This window comes from Paramisgurnus dabryanus, chromosome 12 (assembly GCF_030506205.2).
Source record: "Paramisgurnus dabryanus chromosome 12, PD_genome_1.1, whole genome shotgun sequence".
Taxonomy (NCBI): Eukaryota; Metazoa; Chordata; class Actinopteri; order Cypriniformes; family Cobitidae; genus Paramisgurnus; species Paramisgurnus dabryanus.
Window position 1 is genome coordinate 8,964,752 of NC_133348.1, and position 17,315 is coordinate 8,982,066.

General features: G+C 44.5%; 1 protein-coding gene across 1 annotated transcript in view; it reads left to right on the plus strand.

Moving 5' to 3' along the window:
- plcb1l (phospholipase C beta 1-like) overlaps nt 1-17,315 on the plus strand; it is a 123,052-nt gene that overhangs the window by 66,054 nt on the left and 39,683 nt on the right. The window contains exons 10-20 of the mRNA XM_065260012.1: nt 392-538; nt 1,836-1,993; nt 9,023-9,105; nt 9,405-9,489; nt 9,882-10,056; nt 12,259-12,381; nt 12,473-12,528; nt 13,026-13,122; nt 16,409-16,511; nt 16,597-16,721; nt 16,996-17,150. Coding sequence (XP_065116084.1) covers nt 392-538; nt 1,836-1,993; nt 9,023-9,105; nt 9,405-9,489; nt 9,882-10,056; nt 12,259-12,381; nt 12,473-12,528; nt 13,026-13,122; nt 16,409-16,511; nt 16,597-16,721; nt 16,996-17,150 — 1,307 coding nt within the window. The remainder of the gene's footprint in view (nt 1-391; nt 539-1,835; nt 1,994-9,022; nt 9,106-9,404; nt 9,490-9,881; nt 10,057-12,258; nt 12,382-12,472; nt 12,529-13,025; nt 13,123-16,408; nt 16,512-16,596; nt 16,722-16,995; nt 17,151-17,315) is intronic.

The following is a 17,315-nucleotide window of genomic DNA, read 5'->3' on the forward strand; positions in this document are numbered from 1 at the left end:
GAAGACGCCGCTAAAACGCAGAGTAAAGACGGGGCGGAGCTAAGAGGGCTCAGCTTAAGGGGGTTGCGTGTGCGGCACAGTCCTTGGCTGGGGCCCTCAAAAGTTCATGGGCCCTTAGAATCGTCCTAACTTCCCCCCTCCTTACGGCGCCCCTGAGTAGCTCCTACACCATGGAGACGGTCTGGCCTTTACATTCGGAAGCCTCCATCCCTAGAGGTTTTTAAGGTCCTTTAAAGTAGGGGATTTTTAATTTTGGTTATGGGAACCATTTACAATTATTTTAATTGCATGTAAGTTCTGTCTGTATTTAGATGTTTTCAATTTTCTTCATTTTGCAGCACTTTGGACAACAAAATAAATAAATTTGTTTTGGTTTTATTTTGCGGCACAGGGCAGATTTCTGTTGAGGGCTTCGCCAGATATCTTAGCGGAGAGGAGAACAGAATTGTACCTCTAGAGAAACTGGACCAGAGTGAAGACATGACACTCCCGCTCTCGCATTACTTTATCAACTCATCACACAACACCTACCTCACAGGTCAGCCAACCAGCAGCCCCACACAACACCTACCTCACAGGTCAGCCAATCAGCAGACTCAAGGAAAATTAGGGAAAATTAGCGGGACACTGGCCCTGCGTTCCTGTTAGTTTTTATGACATTCCCTCGTTAACTTCCCTCAGTCTCGTTCACTCGAATGTGCGTCATTGCTTACGTTGTACGAGTGCCCACTACTGGTGGAACACTTGAAGTGGATTCAAATGAAATGCCCTAAGCCCTTGATCACATGGAAAATGGAGACTGCCCCCTCCATCATTTGATTCGTGCAAAGCTGCTGAAGTGACATCACAATCGTGTTGAATTGTGGTGGATCTGCCTGAAGTGTAAATTTGAAGTAGACTCGCTCTCTCTGTCAAAATCAAGGGAGTGAGGGTCTGTCTTATAAATTTTCCCTCGTGAAATGCACTTCAAAATGGCGACAGGGATTCCCCCGAGGGGGAAGTGTTTATGGAAGTTTGCGATTGCATGTTTAAAACTGGAGTGGAACGCAGTCTGCTTCGTCTGCTAAAATGCCTATTCATTTTTCCTATAGACTTTTGGATTATTGCAAAAAATAAGTTCTGTGTATAAAAAAAGTTAATGACACACATTTTGTCTTTACAGATGAAGACAACTTTTATGAATTGTCTAAAATAAAGTCTAAATGCGTTTACTAGAATAAAAATGCAGACTTCAAAATTCATAAAAGTTGTGTTCATTTTCTCTATTGGATTGTATATACACTAGTGGACACTTTTCTAATTTGAACTTTTAGCGTTTTAGGACTTGAAAGAGCTTAGTTTAGTCAAAAACTGTTTTATTGACCTCATTCAATCGGAAGGTAGAGGGCTGTAGTCCAAACTGGCCATTCGCTGTAGGCTTTAAAAGGCAAATTCTGTTAAAAAAAATATTGTCTGGCAGTAAACTTTGAGCTTTATCATTTTACAGGTATTATTTATGCTCTTACAGCAACATTACACACAAATTAAAGTTCGACAAATGGTTTAGTTTGGGTGCTCAGGACTTGTTCTTTTTTTGAAAAAAAACAACAATTACTAACAAACCCTTGGCTATGTATATTGAGTTGGACTTGATGAGACTATTTCCAGTGCACTTATGTATTGCTGTTCTTGTGTTGCTATAATTGCTTCTGTTGTTTACCTCACTTGTAAGTCGCTTTGGACAAAAGCATCTGCTAAATGACCAAATGTAAAATGTAATGTAAATTATATGATCATATTATAGTGAAACCAAATGCAACTTGCAGTATATCTTGACGTTTTCTTTTTTTTTGCAGCGGGTCAGTTGGCAGGAAACTCGTCTGTGGAGATGTACCGTCAGGTCCTGCTGTCTGGCTGTCGGTGTATAGAGCTTGATTGTTGGAAGGGGCGGACGGCCGATGAAGAGCCCGTCATTACCCACGGCTTCACCATGACATCTGAGATCTCCTTCAAGGTAAACTCCACACACACTGCAGAATGGATTTATCTCTCTCGCCCCTGTCTGGAGAATTCAACTCTCAGATATCGACCCCACCACAAACGCTTTATTTTATATCACACCGCAAAGATACTTGGATTATTCTGCTGATTTTGGACATACAGATATGATTTATACATCATTTAAAACGTTAAAGTGTCTAGTCTGTTAAAAACGTCTCGGTTACGGATGTAACCCTGAAGGAGGGAACGGAGACATCACGTCTTGACCGACGAATTGGGAACTCGCTTAGAGGGACCAATCTGCTTCGATAACTACTAAAACGCCAATGAACTTGGCATAGAGATATTTGCATAATGCTGGCGCCGCCCCTCCAGGTGCGTATATAAGCAGCAGGTGCAAATATGGAAATTAGCTTCTTTTCGCTGAGAAAGCCGGAAGAATGTGACCGGCCGTGACAGCAGGGAGCAGCACCTGTGGCGACGGGACATGACGTCTCCGTTCCCTGCTTCAGGGAACGAGGGTTTTATCCGTAACCGAGACATTCCCTTTTAGTCGGTTACTACGACGTCACATCGTGACCGACGAATTGGGAAACCCACCAAAATGCCACTAGGAGCTGACCCCTTCCAGTGTCTGCAAAAAGCCCCCCCGACTCCACTTAAGGAGATGGAGAAATAGGATTAAGGCAGAAGGCCGGGCACTAGATGTTCCTTTAACCCCACAGTAGTGCCAGAGACTGGGAAGCGCCCTATCTGAGCGGGATAGGAACGCTGCGGAAGCCACTGCCCCGTTTAAGGGCTAATGGTGGGCGAAAGACAACCGTAGTTGAGAAAGACAGCCGTGGCTGTGTAAGCAAAGCAGTGCTCTGTTGAGGGAAACGTGGGCTAGTAGGATTAACCCCACGGAAAATACTCACAAAGGCACCCCCCTTAGGGGACACAATGTGGATGCCCGAGCCAAACACATAGGTTCGCAAGGATAAAGCTAGTGAGAGGCTGGCAGCCAATGCTCCGCAACATAGGCTGCCAAGGCAGCGGAGGAAGAACAAATCAAACCATTACGCATTCTTGTTCTGAAGGCCTTCCATACTGACACTATTGTGAAGCATCAGTCAGAGGCTGCAAGTCATGTGAGTCTGCTCTCCGTTCTCCCCCTGATGAGGTAAGAACACGAGAGGATACAGGCTCAATATGAACACTGTAAAACCTAATGAACGTATTAGGTGTCGCCCAACCAGCAGCTCTGCAGATGTCTGTTAGCGAGGAACCACGAGCGAGAGCCCAAGATGAGGCAACACTGCGTGTGGAGTGCACTCTCAAATTAAATGGAAGGAATACCCTGAAGATTATAAGCCAGGGCGATAGTATCAACTATCAAAGGAGACATCCTCTGCTTAGTGACAGCTTTCCCTTTCTGCTGACCACCATAACAGACAAAGAGTTGGTTTGAGGTCCTGAGGCTTTGCGTGCGAACCACGTGGAGTCGCAGTGCGCGTATGGGGCACAACAAAGCCATGGTTGGGTCTGCCTCCTCCGGGGGCAGCACTTGCAAGCTCACCACCTGATCTGTGAAGGGAGTGGTGGGAACTTTGGGCACGTAGCCTGGTCTGGGTCTGAGTGTTACGCTCGAGACAGCAGGACCAAATGAAGGCACGAATCGTCGATGGAGAATGCATGTAGATCCCCTACCCTCTTAACGGAGGCCAATGCGAGCAGGGTCAGAGTTTCATTGATAAAAACTTCAGACTCACAGACTGCATAGGCTCGAATGGAGGTCCCTGCAGGGCTTTTCAGCACCATGGACAGGTCCCAAGGAGGAATAGAGGGAGGGTTCAGCCTTCGAGCACCTCTTAAAAAACCTAATAACTAGATCGTGCTGGCCGACCGATCTGCCGTTTATTAGAGAGTGATGCGCAGATATGGCGGCAATAACTTTAATGGTGGAGGGTGACAGCCTACGCTCCGACCGTGTTGAAGGTATGAGAGCACGATATTAATATATGGTTGGGAATAGCACCAGACGACGAACAGGTTATTTAAGTGTTTACGCGTGTCTATTAGACGGCGCTCGCGCTGCAGAGATGGTGTTAGATACCGTTGTGATAAATCTACCGCACACTCAGCAGCCAACGTGGAGATACCACAGGTCGGGGCGCGGGTGCCAACGTGCCAGGGAATCCGTCAGGGAGGGGCTGTCGAGAGGGGCATCAGTTCTGGAACCAATTCCTGGTCGTCCAGTAAGGCGCGACCAGAGAAGGCTCTCCTCGTCCTGCCTGACCTTGCACAGAGTCTGTGCGATTAAGCTCACTCGAGGGAACGCATATTTGCGCATCCCCAGCGGCCAGCTGTGTGCCAGCACATCCACGCCAAGGCTGCCCTCGGTTAGTGAATAAAACGGGCCACAATGGGTATCGTCCGGCGACGCAAACAGATCTATCTGTGCACGACCGAACTTCTTCCAAATTAGCTGAACCGTCTGGGGGTGGAGTCGCCATTCGCCGGGGCGCGCAGCTCGTGAAAGCGCGTCTGTCGCTGTGTTGAGCGAACCCAGCATGAAAATGGCACGAAGGGACCTCAGGTGCTTCTGACTCCAAAGGAGGAGATAAAGAGCGAGATGCGACAGGTGACGAGAGCGCAAAAACCGCCTTGACGGTTGATAAACGCAACAGTCGCAATGTTGTCGGTGCAGACTAATATATCATTCTCTCGCATCTTCGTAGCGGAGCGTATGAGTCCCAGATATACAGCCCACCGCTCGCGGCAGTTGGGGTGCTAGGCACACCCCTGAGGCTGCAAGCCCGTCCTACCTGGCTGCTTACCCCGTGCTGGGGGCATCGTATGTGCTACAGAATGCCAGGAGACCTGTCTCAGGGGCATATCTTGTCCTCAGAAATGCTGGGTCTGACCACAGGGTGAAATTGAAATGACACGCAGGTGTAATGGTTACACGGTGTATGCCCGTGCGCCATGCTCTCCTCGGGACTCAATCGTAAAGCCAACGCTGAAGCGGTCTCATGTGGAGCAGCCCGAGCGGTGTCACAGCCGCAGCTGCTGCCATATGCCCCAGGAGGTTCTGAAATTGTTTCAGAGGGACTGCGTTCTTCCCTTGAAATTAACCGAGGCAAGTCAGAATTGACTGGATGCGCGCTTTTGTTAAACACGCCGATAAATCGATAGAGTCTAGTTCCACACTGAGAAAAAAGATCCTCGGCACGCGGTAAAGTTTACTCATTTCCCAGTTGACCTGAAGACTTAAACGAGTGAGATGCCGAAGCATTAAGTCTCTGTGTTCGCGCAGCGTCTGCCAAGAACGAGGTATTATAAGCCGATGTAAATATAAGCAGAATGTGAACACCGCTCTCTCTCTGGAGTTTTAACGGCGTCTCTAACACTTTCATGGAGACACGGGGAGAGAGAAACAGCTCGAATGCTGGTACTTTGTATTGATATGCCCTCCCTACGAACGCAGGGTGAAGAAACGGCCTGTGGCGATGGGAGATGGACACATGAAGTACACGTCTTACAGGTCTAAGGCTGCAAACCGATCTGAACATTGAAATACGTGTTTCGGCGTTATCATCCTGAAGGATCTCATTTGGAGAGCCGGGCGCGTAAATCAAGATCGATCGTAATCCGCCGCGTATTTTGGGTACTATGAGATAAAGGCTGGAAAAACCCTTTCATCATCATCTCGGCAAGAGGGACCGGCTCGATACGTCCTTCGCCAGCAGGACATCGACTTTTGCACGCAGTACATGTGCATCGGAAGCTTTCACTGTAGTGAAACGAATGCCTGAGAATTTGGGGGGGTGCCGGTAAATTGTATTTCGTAACCGAGGCGGATCGTGCGTAAAACCCAACGAGACGGGCTGGGAACTGAAGCGAAGCACCCAGCGACCGTACAAGGAGAATTAACGGGACTACCGAAGTACCCGTGGTGGAGCAGCCGAGCGGGGCAGGTGTGACTGCCGGTGCGTGTGCTTTGCGAGCACAAACATCTACAGGCGCGTGTGTGTGACACTGACCTGAGTCCGCTGGGGGTGACGGTCGTCTGGTCTCCTGAGCGGAGAGCGCAGTCTCCGATGATGGTGATGGTCATCTGGTCTCCTGCGCGGAGAGTGCAAACTCCGGAAAACACCCGCTGGCGATAGAGGAGGAGGAGGGTGAGCTGGTGTGTGCCCGCTCACGGCTCTCTCGATCCTCAGGAGACCTGGAGAGGAAAGAGGAATTCACTCTTATGTGTGGTTATGTGGGTACTGGCTGGACAGCTGGTGGAACAACAATGTAACCAAGGATTTTTCCACCCGACCCTCTTCCGGGGGAAGGAGCGAATCACCGTCTCCTGAAGAGTGGTCCTCTCCAACTCCTGGTCGCCCGCTTGGGGCCACTTAAACTCCCGATTGTCACGGGAAGCGGCTGAGCGGGCGGGGCGAACTGCTGACGACCGGTTCCCCTGCGCTGCCGAGATGAGGTCTGAGGAGGGGGAACGAAGGTGGCCGCCGCAGGACGCCATCGGCGAGAGGCGGACTGAGGAGCCGGCGTTGGTGGACCAGGGCAGCTCTCTTCCGCCGAGGCATTACCTATGGAGATCGCCTCAATCTGCGCCGCGGAGCTGAAGGACTCCCCGGACTCGCCGAAGCGGTGGCATTCTTGGACCACCACGGTGGACATCGCACGACCAATCGCCTGCGCTGTTACCTTGGTAGCGCGAAGAGCCAGATCAGTGGCAGCTCGGAGCTCCGAGAAGGCAGGCGAGTCGTATCCTCCCTCGCATATCCCTCAAGGCTTTGGCTTGGTGAACCTGCTGCAATGCCATTGCATGCAGTGCTGAAGCCGCCTCTCCGCATGCCTGGTGGGGAGTGCCCGTTAAACTGGATGACTGTCTGCAAGCACAGGAGGGAAGGGTTGGGCCTTAGCAGCTCCGTTGGTGAGGGAGGTGAGGGGTGAATGCTGAACGGCCGTAGACAGCCGAGAATTCCATGTTTTAGTCAGCTCTTCGTGCCGTCGGGAAAGAAAGGCACAGGAGGTGTGGGCCGAGTGGTATTAGCAGCTCCGAAGTACCAATCATGCAGGCGGGCTGGTTCGGGAGGAGAGGGGTTAACCCCTCCAACCCTACCGCCTCCGCCACTCGAGCGGGCACGGCCGCCATCTCCGGGTCGAACTCCGCCTCCGAGGGAAAGGGGGGCACCCCTCTGATGCTGCTGAAGTGGCGGGACCAGAAAGAGGTCCAATGGATTCGGCAGAAATCATAGAACACGACTCTGCGGTCTCCACCGGAGCCTCAACCAGCTGAAGACGAGGAGGCTGGTAGGTGGAGGACGCAACCCCCGACCTACTCAGCATAGTGATGCGAAGAGCGTCCTGCAAGCACTTGGCAGCCGCACCATGGCGGCGTTCAGCACTGCAAAGGCGCAGACATTGTTCCCGTAGAAACGACAGTCGTCTCCGCAATCCAAGAGGGTTATGCTCTCACAGAGAGAACAAAAACTCTCCACGAAGGCGGCCTTGGAGTGCTCGATGCCCAAGCATGAAGACAGCGCTCGTGACCGTCTCTGGAGCCCTTATACTTCTCGCATCCAAGATCGCACGGACAAAAAGCTATCCTGAAAAGGACGCTGATCTCCAAATATACGAGAGAGTGGCTGTCTTTAAAAAGACACAGAGCTCTCACGTATCACTCTTTTAGGGAAATCACTCTATGGGTGCTCAGCTGATGATGCGCACAGAGGGAGAGGCAACGCACACACTAAACTCAAAACAAAAAAGATGCAGAGCAGTGGAATACTGTGAGCATCCGCTGTGTTAGTACTGCTTGTCAACCAACTTCAGCAACCGTTCCCAGAAGAGCAAGTAGCTTCTCAGTAGCAGATAATGCCAGCTTTTATAGCAAAAAGCTAATTTTCATATTTGCACCCGCTGCTTATATACGCACCTGGCGGGGCGGCGCCAGCATTATGCAAATATCTCAATGCCAAGTTCATAGGCGTTTCAGTAGTTATCGAAGCAGATTGGTCCCTCTAAGCGAGTTCCCAATTCGTCGGTCACGACGTGACGTTGTAGTGACCGACTGAAAGGGAACAGAATGTTGTGCTTTCCACAAAATTAAGAAAATAGACATGATGCGCATTCTGTTCTCTCTCCCTCAGTGAAGCCCTTCCAGAAATGCGTCCTGTTACAAAAAATTAACTGTAAATTAACCAATACTTGTCATAAAAACAAAAAGATAAATGTCTACATAACGCTTGGAATGTCTACTTTTGAATGAACTGAATCAAATCTGCTGTAATCGGCAGTTATAAACATTTTACAGAGACCAGTATTCATAAGATTAAAAAAAATAATTGGCACACTTATCAGGAGAAAAGTATAATAGAATGGGATAAAATAGACTATAAGCTTAGGCAAAATATGATTAGATTTGTATTGTAAACCATTTTTCTGGCGTTTTTTCCCAACAATCTAACACAGAATATTTATATATTCTGTGTTAGAATATATAAATTTTAATAAAGAATATAAAAATTATGGCAACCCTGGTGTGCGTGTTTACGATTTGCTGTGTGTATTCCCTACTCAGTGGAATGGGTTAAATGCACATTACAAGTATGGGAATGCTTGCTTGCTTTGTTTAGTTTTTACTTATATTATTGAGATATGCTTCAGTTGAGGTCTCGAGTCAATGTGATTTCAGATTCATTTCAATAAGTCCAGTCACTCTCACTCCTTAATCACCTTTTATCTGAATATTTGCTATAAAATATCAAATTTACTAAAGCTGTTTCCATGTAACTTGAGAGAATTGGTGTTTTGTGTTATATTGATGTTTCTGCTAATCTTCTATAGACTTAAAAATTTTTGTGGACCGAGTTTAGGCATATCCCTGCTCTATAATCAATGTTGTTCATTTTTCCATGACTTCTCTACCTGTACAGTAATTCTATACTTATATGTAAACTAGGTTTGTAAAATACACTACTTAGACAAAATGTTTGGAAAAAAGCATCTGCTAAATGAATAAATGTAATGTGCCTCCTGTTTTCAGGACGTGATAGAAGCCATCGGGGAAAGCGCCTTCAAGACCTCCCAGTTTCCCATTATTCTGTCTTTTGAGAACCATGTGGACTCGTAAGTGCCAAAGATGTTTTTGGACAAATGATTCATCATTTTGAACAGTCTTTTATTCCTTATCCATACATTGTACATGTAGGTCACACATGCACGTACAGGAGAATGTAACCCAAGAGATGTATTGCATTTTGTTGCGATGCACATACGTCAAACGTCTGTTCACACATACTGTACGAGTCAAATAAACTATGCTTCAGAAGGCTGTGCGTTTGTTTGCGTATGTTTGCATACACATAAAAAAACTTAATATACTCCAGGTTTATGTGTGGAACTATCTCTCTGTTTGTGTCTCACAGTCTCAAGCAGCAGGCAAAGATGGCCGAGTATTGCAAATCAATATTTGGTGATGCTCTGCTCACAGAAGCGCTAGAGAAGTACCCTGTGAGTTTGGACGTTACACACACACACACACACACACACACACACACACTGCACCATCATTGACTCGACGACCTTTCCAGTTTTCCTTTCATCTCTGAAAGTTGCTGAACAGCTTCCTGTCATTTACTGGTTAAATCCGGTCTCGTCACTCGCGCCACCTAAATGTTAGCCTTTTTCCCCTCCCCATTTTCCTGCTTTTCATAGTAATGATTGAAAGCTACTTTGTGTGTTGTAAAGGAATTAATGTAATCGTTTTTCTCATTCAGTAAAAAAGAAGGGACCTGACATTCCCTCATGTTCAAATAACATGAAGATTTGTGTGGAGCTTTCAGATGCGTGTAGCGTTCAGAGGACATACGTTTTTTTCTAACACACCTGTGTTTTTTGTTAAGCTGGAGGCCGGCGTTCCTCTACCCAGCCCTGCTGAACTAATAGGCAAAATTCTCATCAAGAACAAAAAGAATTCACATAAAGGTGAAGGAAGCTCAAAGAAAAAACTGTCCGAGCAGATGTCCAACACGTCCAGCGATACGTCCAGCTCGTATGGGCCTTCATCCCCCTGTGCAGGTGTGCAGAACTCATTCCTGTTCGTGTCAATTTCACATCCACAGGAGTTTCTTCGACAGTAAAACTCTCACTGGCTGTAGACTTGAATGTGATCAACTAGATTTGAGAATGTCTTTGAGAAGCATTTTGTTTCAACACGTTCAGACTGAGCGTTCAGTCCCGCATCGCTTCATTAGTATCGTGTGCTGTGTGATGCTGCCCCCTGTTGAGCGATCAGCTTCAGCAGCACATTACAGCGTGTGTTGAGTTTCTGAATGCTTGGCTCAGTCAGTTTGAGACTTTTATTTGTGTTCATTTTACTTGATTTGCATTCGTGCAAAATCAAGAACCAAACCTGCAATAATAAAAAATGTGAAAAAACAAATAAAGTAACAAATTGTTGGATTAAACAAATACAAATAATTTTTACATTTAATTTAGTCCTAATTTTTTTTTACTAGAATGATTTATATACCTTGTTTACTATTAAGTTTAATTTAATTTTAATAATTGAGTTGATTAATTAGCTAGAATGCATACATACAAAGCAGCACAAGAAGTGTCTTTAAAATGAGTAGGTTCTGCGAAGCATATCACATTTTATAAATATAAAAAACAGAATCATTATAACAGCAAAGAGTGTGCAGCACATACTCGTGTAGCAAGAGCGGTGATGAAGCTGCAGTGCTGCGATTGTATCTTAAGCGTAGCCTGGTGCGCTTTGCAGAGGTGGGCTCAGGGTCGCAGCTCTCGCTGCTTGTTCAATTTCATGCAGCAGGACAGGGAGGTCACGTACGGGACGAATCAATTTGGCCCAAAATACGGGACGTCCTGACTAATACGGAACAGTTGGCAACCCTACCCTCTCATTCATTGTATTCAGAAGTCTGATTTGCTCATTTCTTTATAAACTAGATGAACTGTACCAGTCCATTAAGTTTGTTTACGGAAGTGATCTCTCTCTCTCTTTCAGACTCAAAACAGCGACTTGTTCAGTGAAGGTCATATTCGTCCAGCACTTTGAGCCAATCATATGCTCCGTCGCACAACGTTACATCACTAGTCACTGTAAAATATTCTGATATAGCACAAATACATGCAGCCGCGTGTTACCGCATTTTAAACCATCCCACATCATGCACGCTGTGTGGACTGATAAATTTATGATATTAAATAACCACTTGAGAGATTTCAAAGCATATTTGGAGCAGTCTGCTATGTAATTGCTTTAATGTCATAAGCCAATCAATCTGCAAGGCACACCTAATAGCAGTAGCAAGCGGTGACTTCTTCTTCAAGTGCGCACAATGCAAAGCTTGTAACAACATGCATTAAGCACGTCACGTGTGTGGCTCGTCATTTCAAAATATGGGATTGTTTCAGCTTAGTTGCATCACACAAAATACATGCCTGCTGCAAAAGCTTCGAAGGGGTTTATGATAAAAGAGACGCTCAGAATTTAGTGTTAAGTGAGTGTCTAATTTTGTGAATGTGAACGTCTCATTTATCATTTCGACGCGTGTGCAGCAGGCACTTATTTTGACGAGATGCATAATGCACATGGTTCACATGATGCAATGAACACATATTTTGAATTTGTGCCCCTCGGAAGAGAAATCCCCGGCCGCTACTGCTAATAACCCATAAATTATGAGCTTTATCGCGAATATCTTCCACTTTTTTTCTCAAACGCATCTTTTAATGACGTACTTGTATGGATCATAAAGGTTTGTGTGAGCATAGACCAGCAGGGGAGCACTTGGGTACGGTTTGGTCCGGTAAAGTATGATTGGGTCTCTTAAGTAAGCCATAATTGGAAAGTTAAGACAACAACAGATAAATATCTTGACTGAAGGATTAATCTGTACTTAATTAAACAGTGTAGTATTTTTTTTTACATTTGATTATTCAATTTTTGTACCTGAAAAGTACAGTCCTGTTATATCTATCGGAAAAACCTGAACTGATTTGAATTTATTTGTGCTATTGCTCATAATTTGATTATTTTACTTAAATAGTTCATTACATTAAATTTATATGAGTTAGGCTTGTAGTTTTTGTTGTAGGCTTGAAGTTTAATTCTCTCATTTTTTAAGGTTTCATGGGTCAAGAAAACCTACATTATAAAAACAATAATCGACCTATGCTTTTACGTGCTGTTAGTGGTGGTGCCAGTAAAACATTTGGCAGGGCCAGTGGAAAAAAATGTGCTTGATGTTACAGTGTCAACACTTCAGGATCCACCTGACAGCGTTCCTGCAGACGGGAACCAGACAGGAGAAGGAAAATGCCAGGAATGTGAGTCCATGGATAAAACCTCAGGAGTTTGGTTGGCTGATGAGAAAGGTTTGTTGATTAGAGATACATCAGTGTACTGCATGTACTGTGCTCCTCAGACTGTATCTCATAATCTAAGTGTATGTGCCACGTTCATCAGGTGAACCGGACGCAGAGAGTGACGACAACGATGAAAGTAAAAAGTCTATCGACGAGGTAAATTGTCCACCTGACAAAACAGCAGTTCAAATCTGCCTAACCCTAACCTGAATGGTCATAGTCACTATATCTTTTAATGCTCTCGGCCTGCAATCACATCCTATTGTCATCACTTGGAACATTACTATGGACCATCATCACTCTTAAAGGGACACTCCACTTTCTTTGAAAATATTTTCCATCTCCCCTGGAGTTAAACACTTGATTCTTACCGTTTTGGAATCCATTCAGCTGATCTCCGGGTCTGGATTGTGCTAAGCAATGCTAAAAGTGCTAGCGCCAGACCCGGAGATCAGCTGAATGGATTCCAAAACGGTAAGAATAAAGTGTTTAACTCTAGGGGAGATGGGAAATTTGCAAATTTTCAAAAAAAGTCCCTTTAAACCTAACCTCACCTTAACCATAAGTTAGGCTGAAGTACTTTCTGTCCATTCAAAGACATTTCACACAACTGAAACTTTAGTAAGTTCACGGCGTCTCTGTTGTCTCTGTAGGGGACGGCTGTAAATGAAGTATTTCCCACAGAGGAGATGTCCAACTTAGTCAACTATCTTCAGCCTGTCAAATTCAACTCCTTTGAGACAAGCAAAAGTAAGTCAGACTGTTCTGGTGTCTTAGCAGCATAGAGCTAAAAAGAACAGATGTCCTGTATCTTTAATATGATTTATGTGTTTCCTGTTTATAGCCATGACATTATCATTTCAAATGATCAAGGTGTGCTGCTCATGGAGAGCTGGTGTCGAGTTGAAGTTTTTTGTGATGTCAAAATGCTCTCAGTTGTTTTGTGTTTAGAGTGCCAGTCAGGTCCCATTTCTAAGCTTCTTAATATTGATAAGGAGTCCCCAACAAAAGTTTTAAATGCATGCAAAGTTAAAAACGGTCATTTTTTCAAAATATTAATTTAATATTACCCCATTTCTCAGAGATCTCCCAAACGATTCGTGTGAAGCCGTTTAACGAGTCTGCCTAAACCCCACCTTTCGGTAGCATTGACCTATTGCTAACATAACTTACTGAGAAGACATTAGAGACATCAATACACATCATTCATCATTAATCCATGCAATAAAAACGATAACAGACGCTAACATGTTTACACTCATTTAACCAAGTATGTAAACTATAACTGTGCCACAGTTTAACTGCAACAGCTAGCGCAGCTTACTGATAAGACATGACAGTAAACTAGACATTTTAGAACACTCGGGGGAAAATAAACACAATGTAATAATCATACTTACAGGTTGTGGTTAGGAGACGCATGTTGTTCCAAATAAAGTGAGGACTGAAACATCTTTCATTGCCAAATGTAAATCCCTCCTTGAAAAAGTCATTTTAACCTCTGATTCTTCGTATCTTCATCTTTTGGTAGTGAAAACAACACAAACTTGCCTCTACAGCTGAAAACACAGTGTCTTCTTGACATGATGTTTACACACTTACTAGCTGAAGTGTCTGTGGGCAGGTCTGAATTTTAATTTCTCCCAGGAAATATTGCAGGCGGAGATTATAAAGCAAAGTGTTTGTATCTACGTAGATAGAGACAGGCAGAAGATTTGAACTATATGACAAATCATTTCAGCGATTCAGAGTCAGCGCTCTACTTTAAAAGCCAATAACTTTATTAATCGTGCACTTTTTGGTCTCACCTTGTTCAAAGATAGTCCAATCTGGTGTGAGGTAACCTTTCTACTTAAGCATGGGGCAGTAGGCAGGAGACGAAAGTGATGGTAAATGGTAAATGGACTGCATTTATATAGCGCTTTTAACAGACCTATGGCCATCCAAAGCGCTGTACATGTTGCCTCACATTCACCCATTCACTCACACATTCATACACCGATGGCGGTGTCAGCCATGCAAGGCGCCATCCAGCTCGTCGGGAGCAGCTGGGGTTAGGTGCCTTGCTCAAGGACACCTCGACACTTGGTCCAGTGGAGCCGGGGATCGAACCACCAACCTTCCGGTTTGTAGACAACCTACATGAACCACTGAGCCACTGCCGCCCCTCAAGAAAAGAATAAAAGAAAAGAATAAACACAATGCTTTGATCAATGACCTCAATGTTCTGTCTGACTAGATTTAGCAGGTGTTATTATACCAGGCATAGACAGTGACCATTTACTGCTTCACAAAATTGTCTTATGACATTACTGAAAACCTTGAGATGAAGCGTGACAATGAGATGTTATGTGACATTATCTGTCTTGCTATGCTTCACCTTTATTGTTCACATTCTTGATCAATAATACTGTTAAAGGGCCATTTCACCGGTAGAAACATTAATCTTTATTGAAAGTTGGTCATATTTGTAGTGGAAATGTAACATAAATTTAGAGTTTTGTGCCTATTTGACCGAGAAAAGGACAGAATGTGACTTTAGGGCACATTTTTATGAAAAACTACAACTCTCACAATGCACCACTATGCACAGCTCTGCAAGCCACTCCCATTAGTCGGAACACCGCTCAGATATGCTATTGTGTACATAAATGCCACGTTAGTATAACAAAGAAAATAGAAACACTCACTTTATAGTCAGACGTCCGTTTATCCCTGCAGGCTTTGGCTGTCGCTTCCATTTTAGGATTCTAAAATATGTGTCCAGGACGCCGCTGTCCATATACTGTACAAAGCTTGGGTAGGAGTAAGCTTCATTCAGTTTCTGATTTATTTTTTTGTATATTATGTATATTCCCAAATAAGAAAATGCCGCATCCTGCACACAAACGCATCCACCGCACAATATGTATACAACACATACGCACTGGCTAGCGCTTGTGCTCGCCGTAACACGTCTGTGAAATAAACACACCCTAACACGCGCAAAGTACATCTCTTGCCCGGGACAATTCACAAAACAAACTTCCATATCCTGATCTGATGCGGAAATGTTATACAGAGAGCACACAGCGAGAGTACAGGCACTACTAGTCCATCCAAGCTTGAGCCAGTCCAGGCTTCTCTACGGCCTACTCCTCGGGCTTCTGTTCCTCCGTCTGCCTCAGCTCTTTGCTGTATTGTGGCTCATAAAGGTGCAATGAACAGCGGATTAGAGCATCACGCTTCCGAAATCACCCTCTTCCATATCATATCGATTACCTTCTGCTATTATTGTAACATGAAATCTGGCTCGCTCTACAACGTCTTAGCTTAGCTTAGCATAAAGATGGCGGCTTTTTTTTGTCTGTGTTCGTATATTTTTGTAAGTCCCCACACTGATCTGTAATAGGTCTGTAGCTTGAGTGGATCCCACCCATAGCCCCCACCTTGGAAAAATGAGGAATGAGTGTCAACACCCTCGACAAAGACGATTTTTACATCATTGAAAGAAGGAAGTGCAACACTGATATCTGTATTTCTCCCATCTCAGGGAAAACTGAGGGAAAGATGCACAACCATTAAAAAACATGACTGGGGTTCTAACGATTCAAAGCTTAATGCAAATCGGTGAAGTGTCCCTTTAACAAGTATGGAAGATTAATCAACTTTTCCACTGACAATGTTGTTTTAGGTCATTGAACTAAGATGCAGTTGTGTAGATTTGTTATAAGGTGCACAAACTGCGATTATCAGAGTGTGATTCAATGACCATACAGATTTGTTTCATGACTTTATGTCTGCACACGGGCTGACCTTCATTCATCTGATCTCAGAGAACACACACCCATACCCAAAGCTCTTTAGAAAGTCCAAAGATCCTTCAATTTCTACATGAGTGCAAAAAGATTTGATCAGATTTTATGATATTTAAAACGCAAATGTCAGCCACTCGCACACAGATGCGCTCATATATTTAAACTTGAATACACACTCATTTTTTTATTTCATGTATCTTTACAGGCAAACATGAACGTGTTCTGTGTACTTTTTGCAGAAATTGATCGAAGTTATGAAATGTCGTCGTTTGTTGAGACCAAAGCTCTGGATCTGCTCAAGGAATTGCCTGTGGAGTTTGTCGACTATCTTTTTTTGCTCTTGTTGTGATAGTAAATTGCTAATTTTTTAAACTCCAATCCCAAACGCTCTTTTTATCTGTCCAAGATTCTTAACTCATTTACACAGATACAATAAATTACAGCTGAGCAGAATTTATCCTAAAGGAACTCGAGTGGACTCCTCTAACTACATGCCTCAGGTCTTCTGGAACGCCGGATGTCAGCTGGTTGCTTTGAACTTTCAGACCATGGGTACGTGATGTTCTGGCTCTGTTTTTCCTTTTATTTTGATGCGTGTATGTCTATGCAGTGTCAACAAATTTAAAGCATCATGAAATGTATCAGCACAAGCAGTGATATTCACATTACAAAATGCTAATATTTTATCAATGAAAAATGTTTTCTGTGAGCTTTAGCTTTCTGGGTAGGGGATGGAATATACAGTTTGTGCATTGTCGTTATGTCTATCCCTATAATCCAGATATACGTGTGCGTGTGTGCACATATGTGTGTATTTGTGTGTCAGATCTTCCCATGCAGTTGAATCTTGGAATATTTGAGTACAATGGAAAATGTGGCTATCGAATAAAGCCTGAGTTTATGCGAAGAACAGACAAAAGCTTCGACCCTTTCACACAGGGTACAGTGGATGGGATCGTAGCTCACACACTGTCGGTAAAGGTTAGTCTGCGGTCTGTCTGCGTTCTGATGTCTAACACTCGGGGTGGAAGTGGGAGTCTAGAGAGTGAATTTTAAAGGAGGGTTGAGTACTGGTTCAAAATGTAGAGGATTTTCATCTTTTATCCTTAGTAAATCTTTGTCATTTACACCACCACACACATTTAG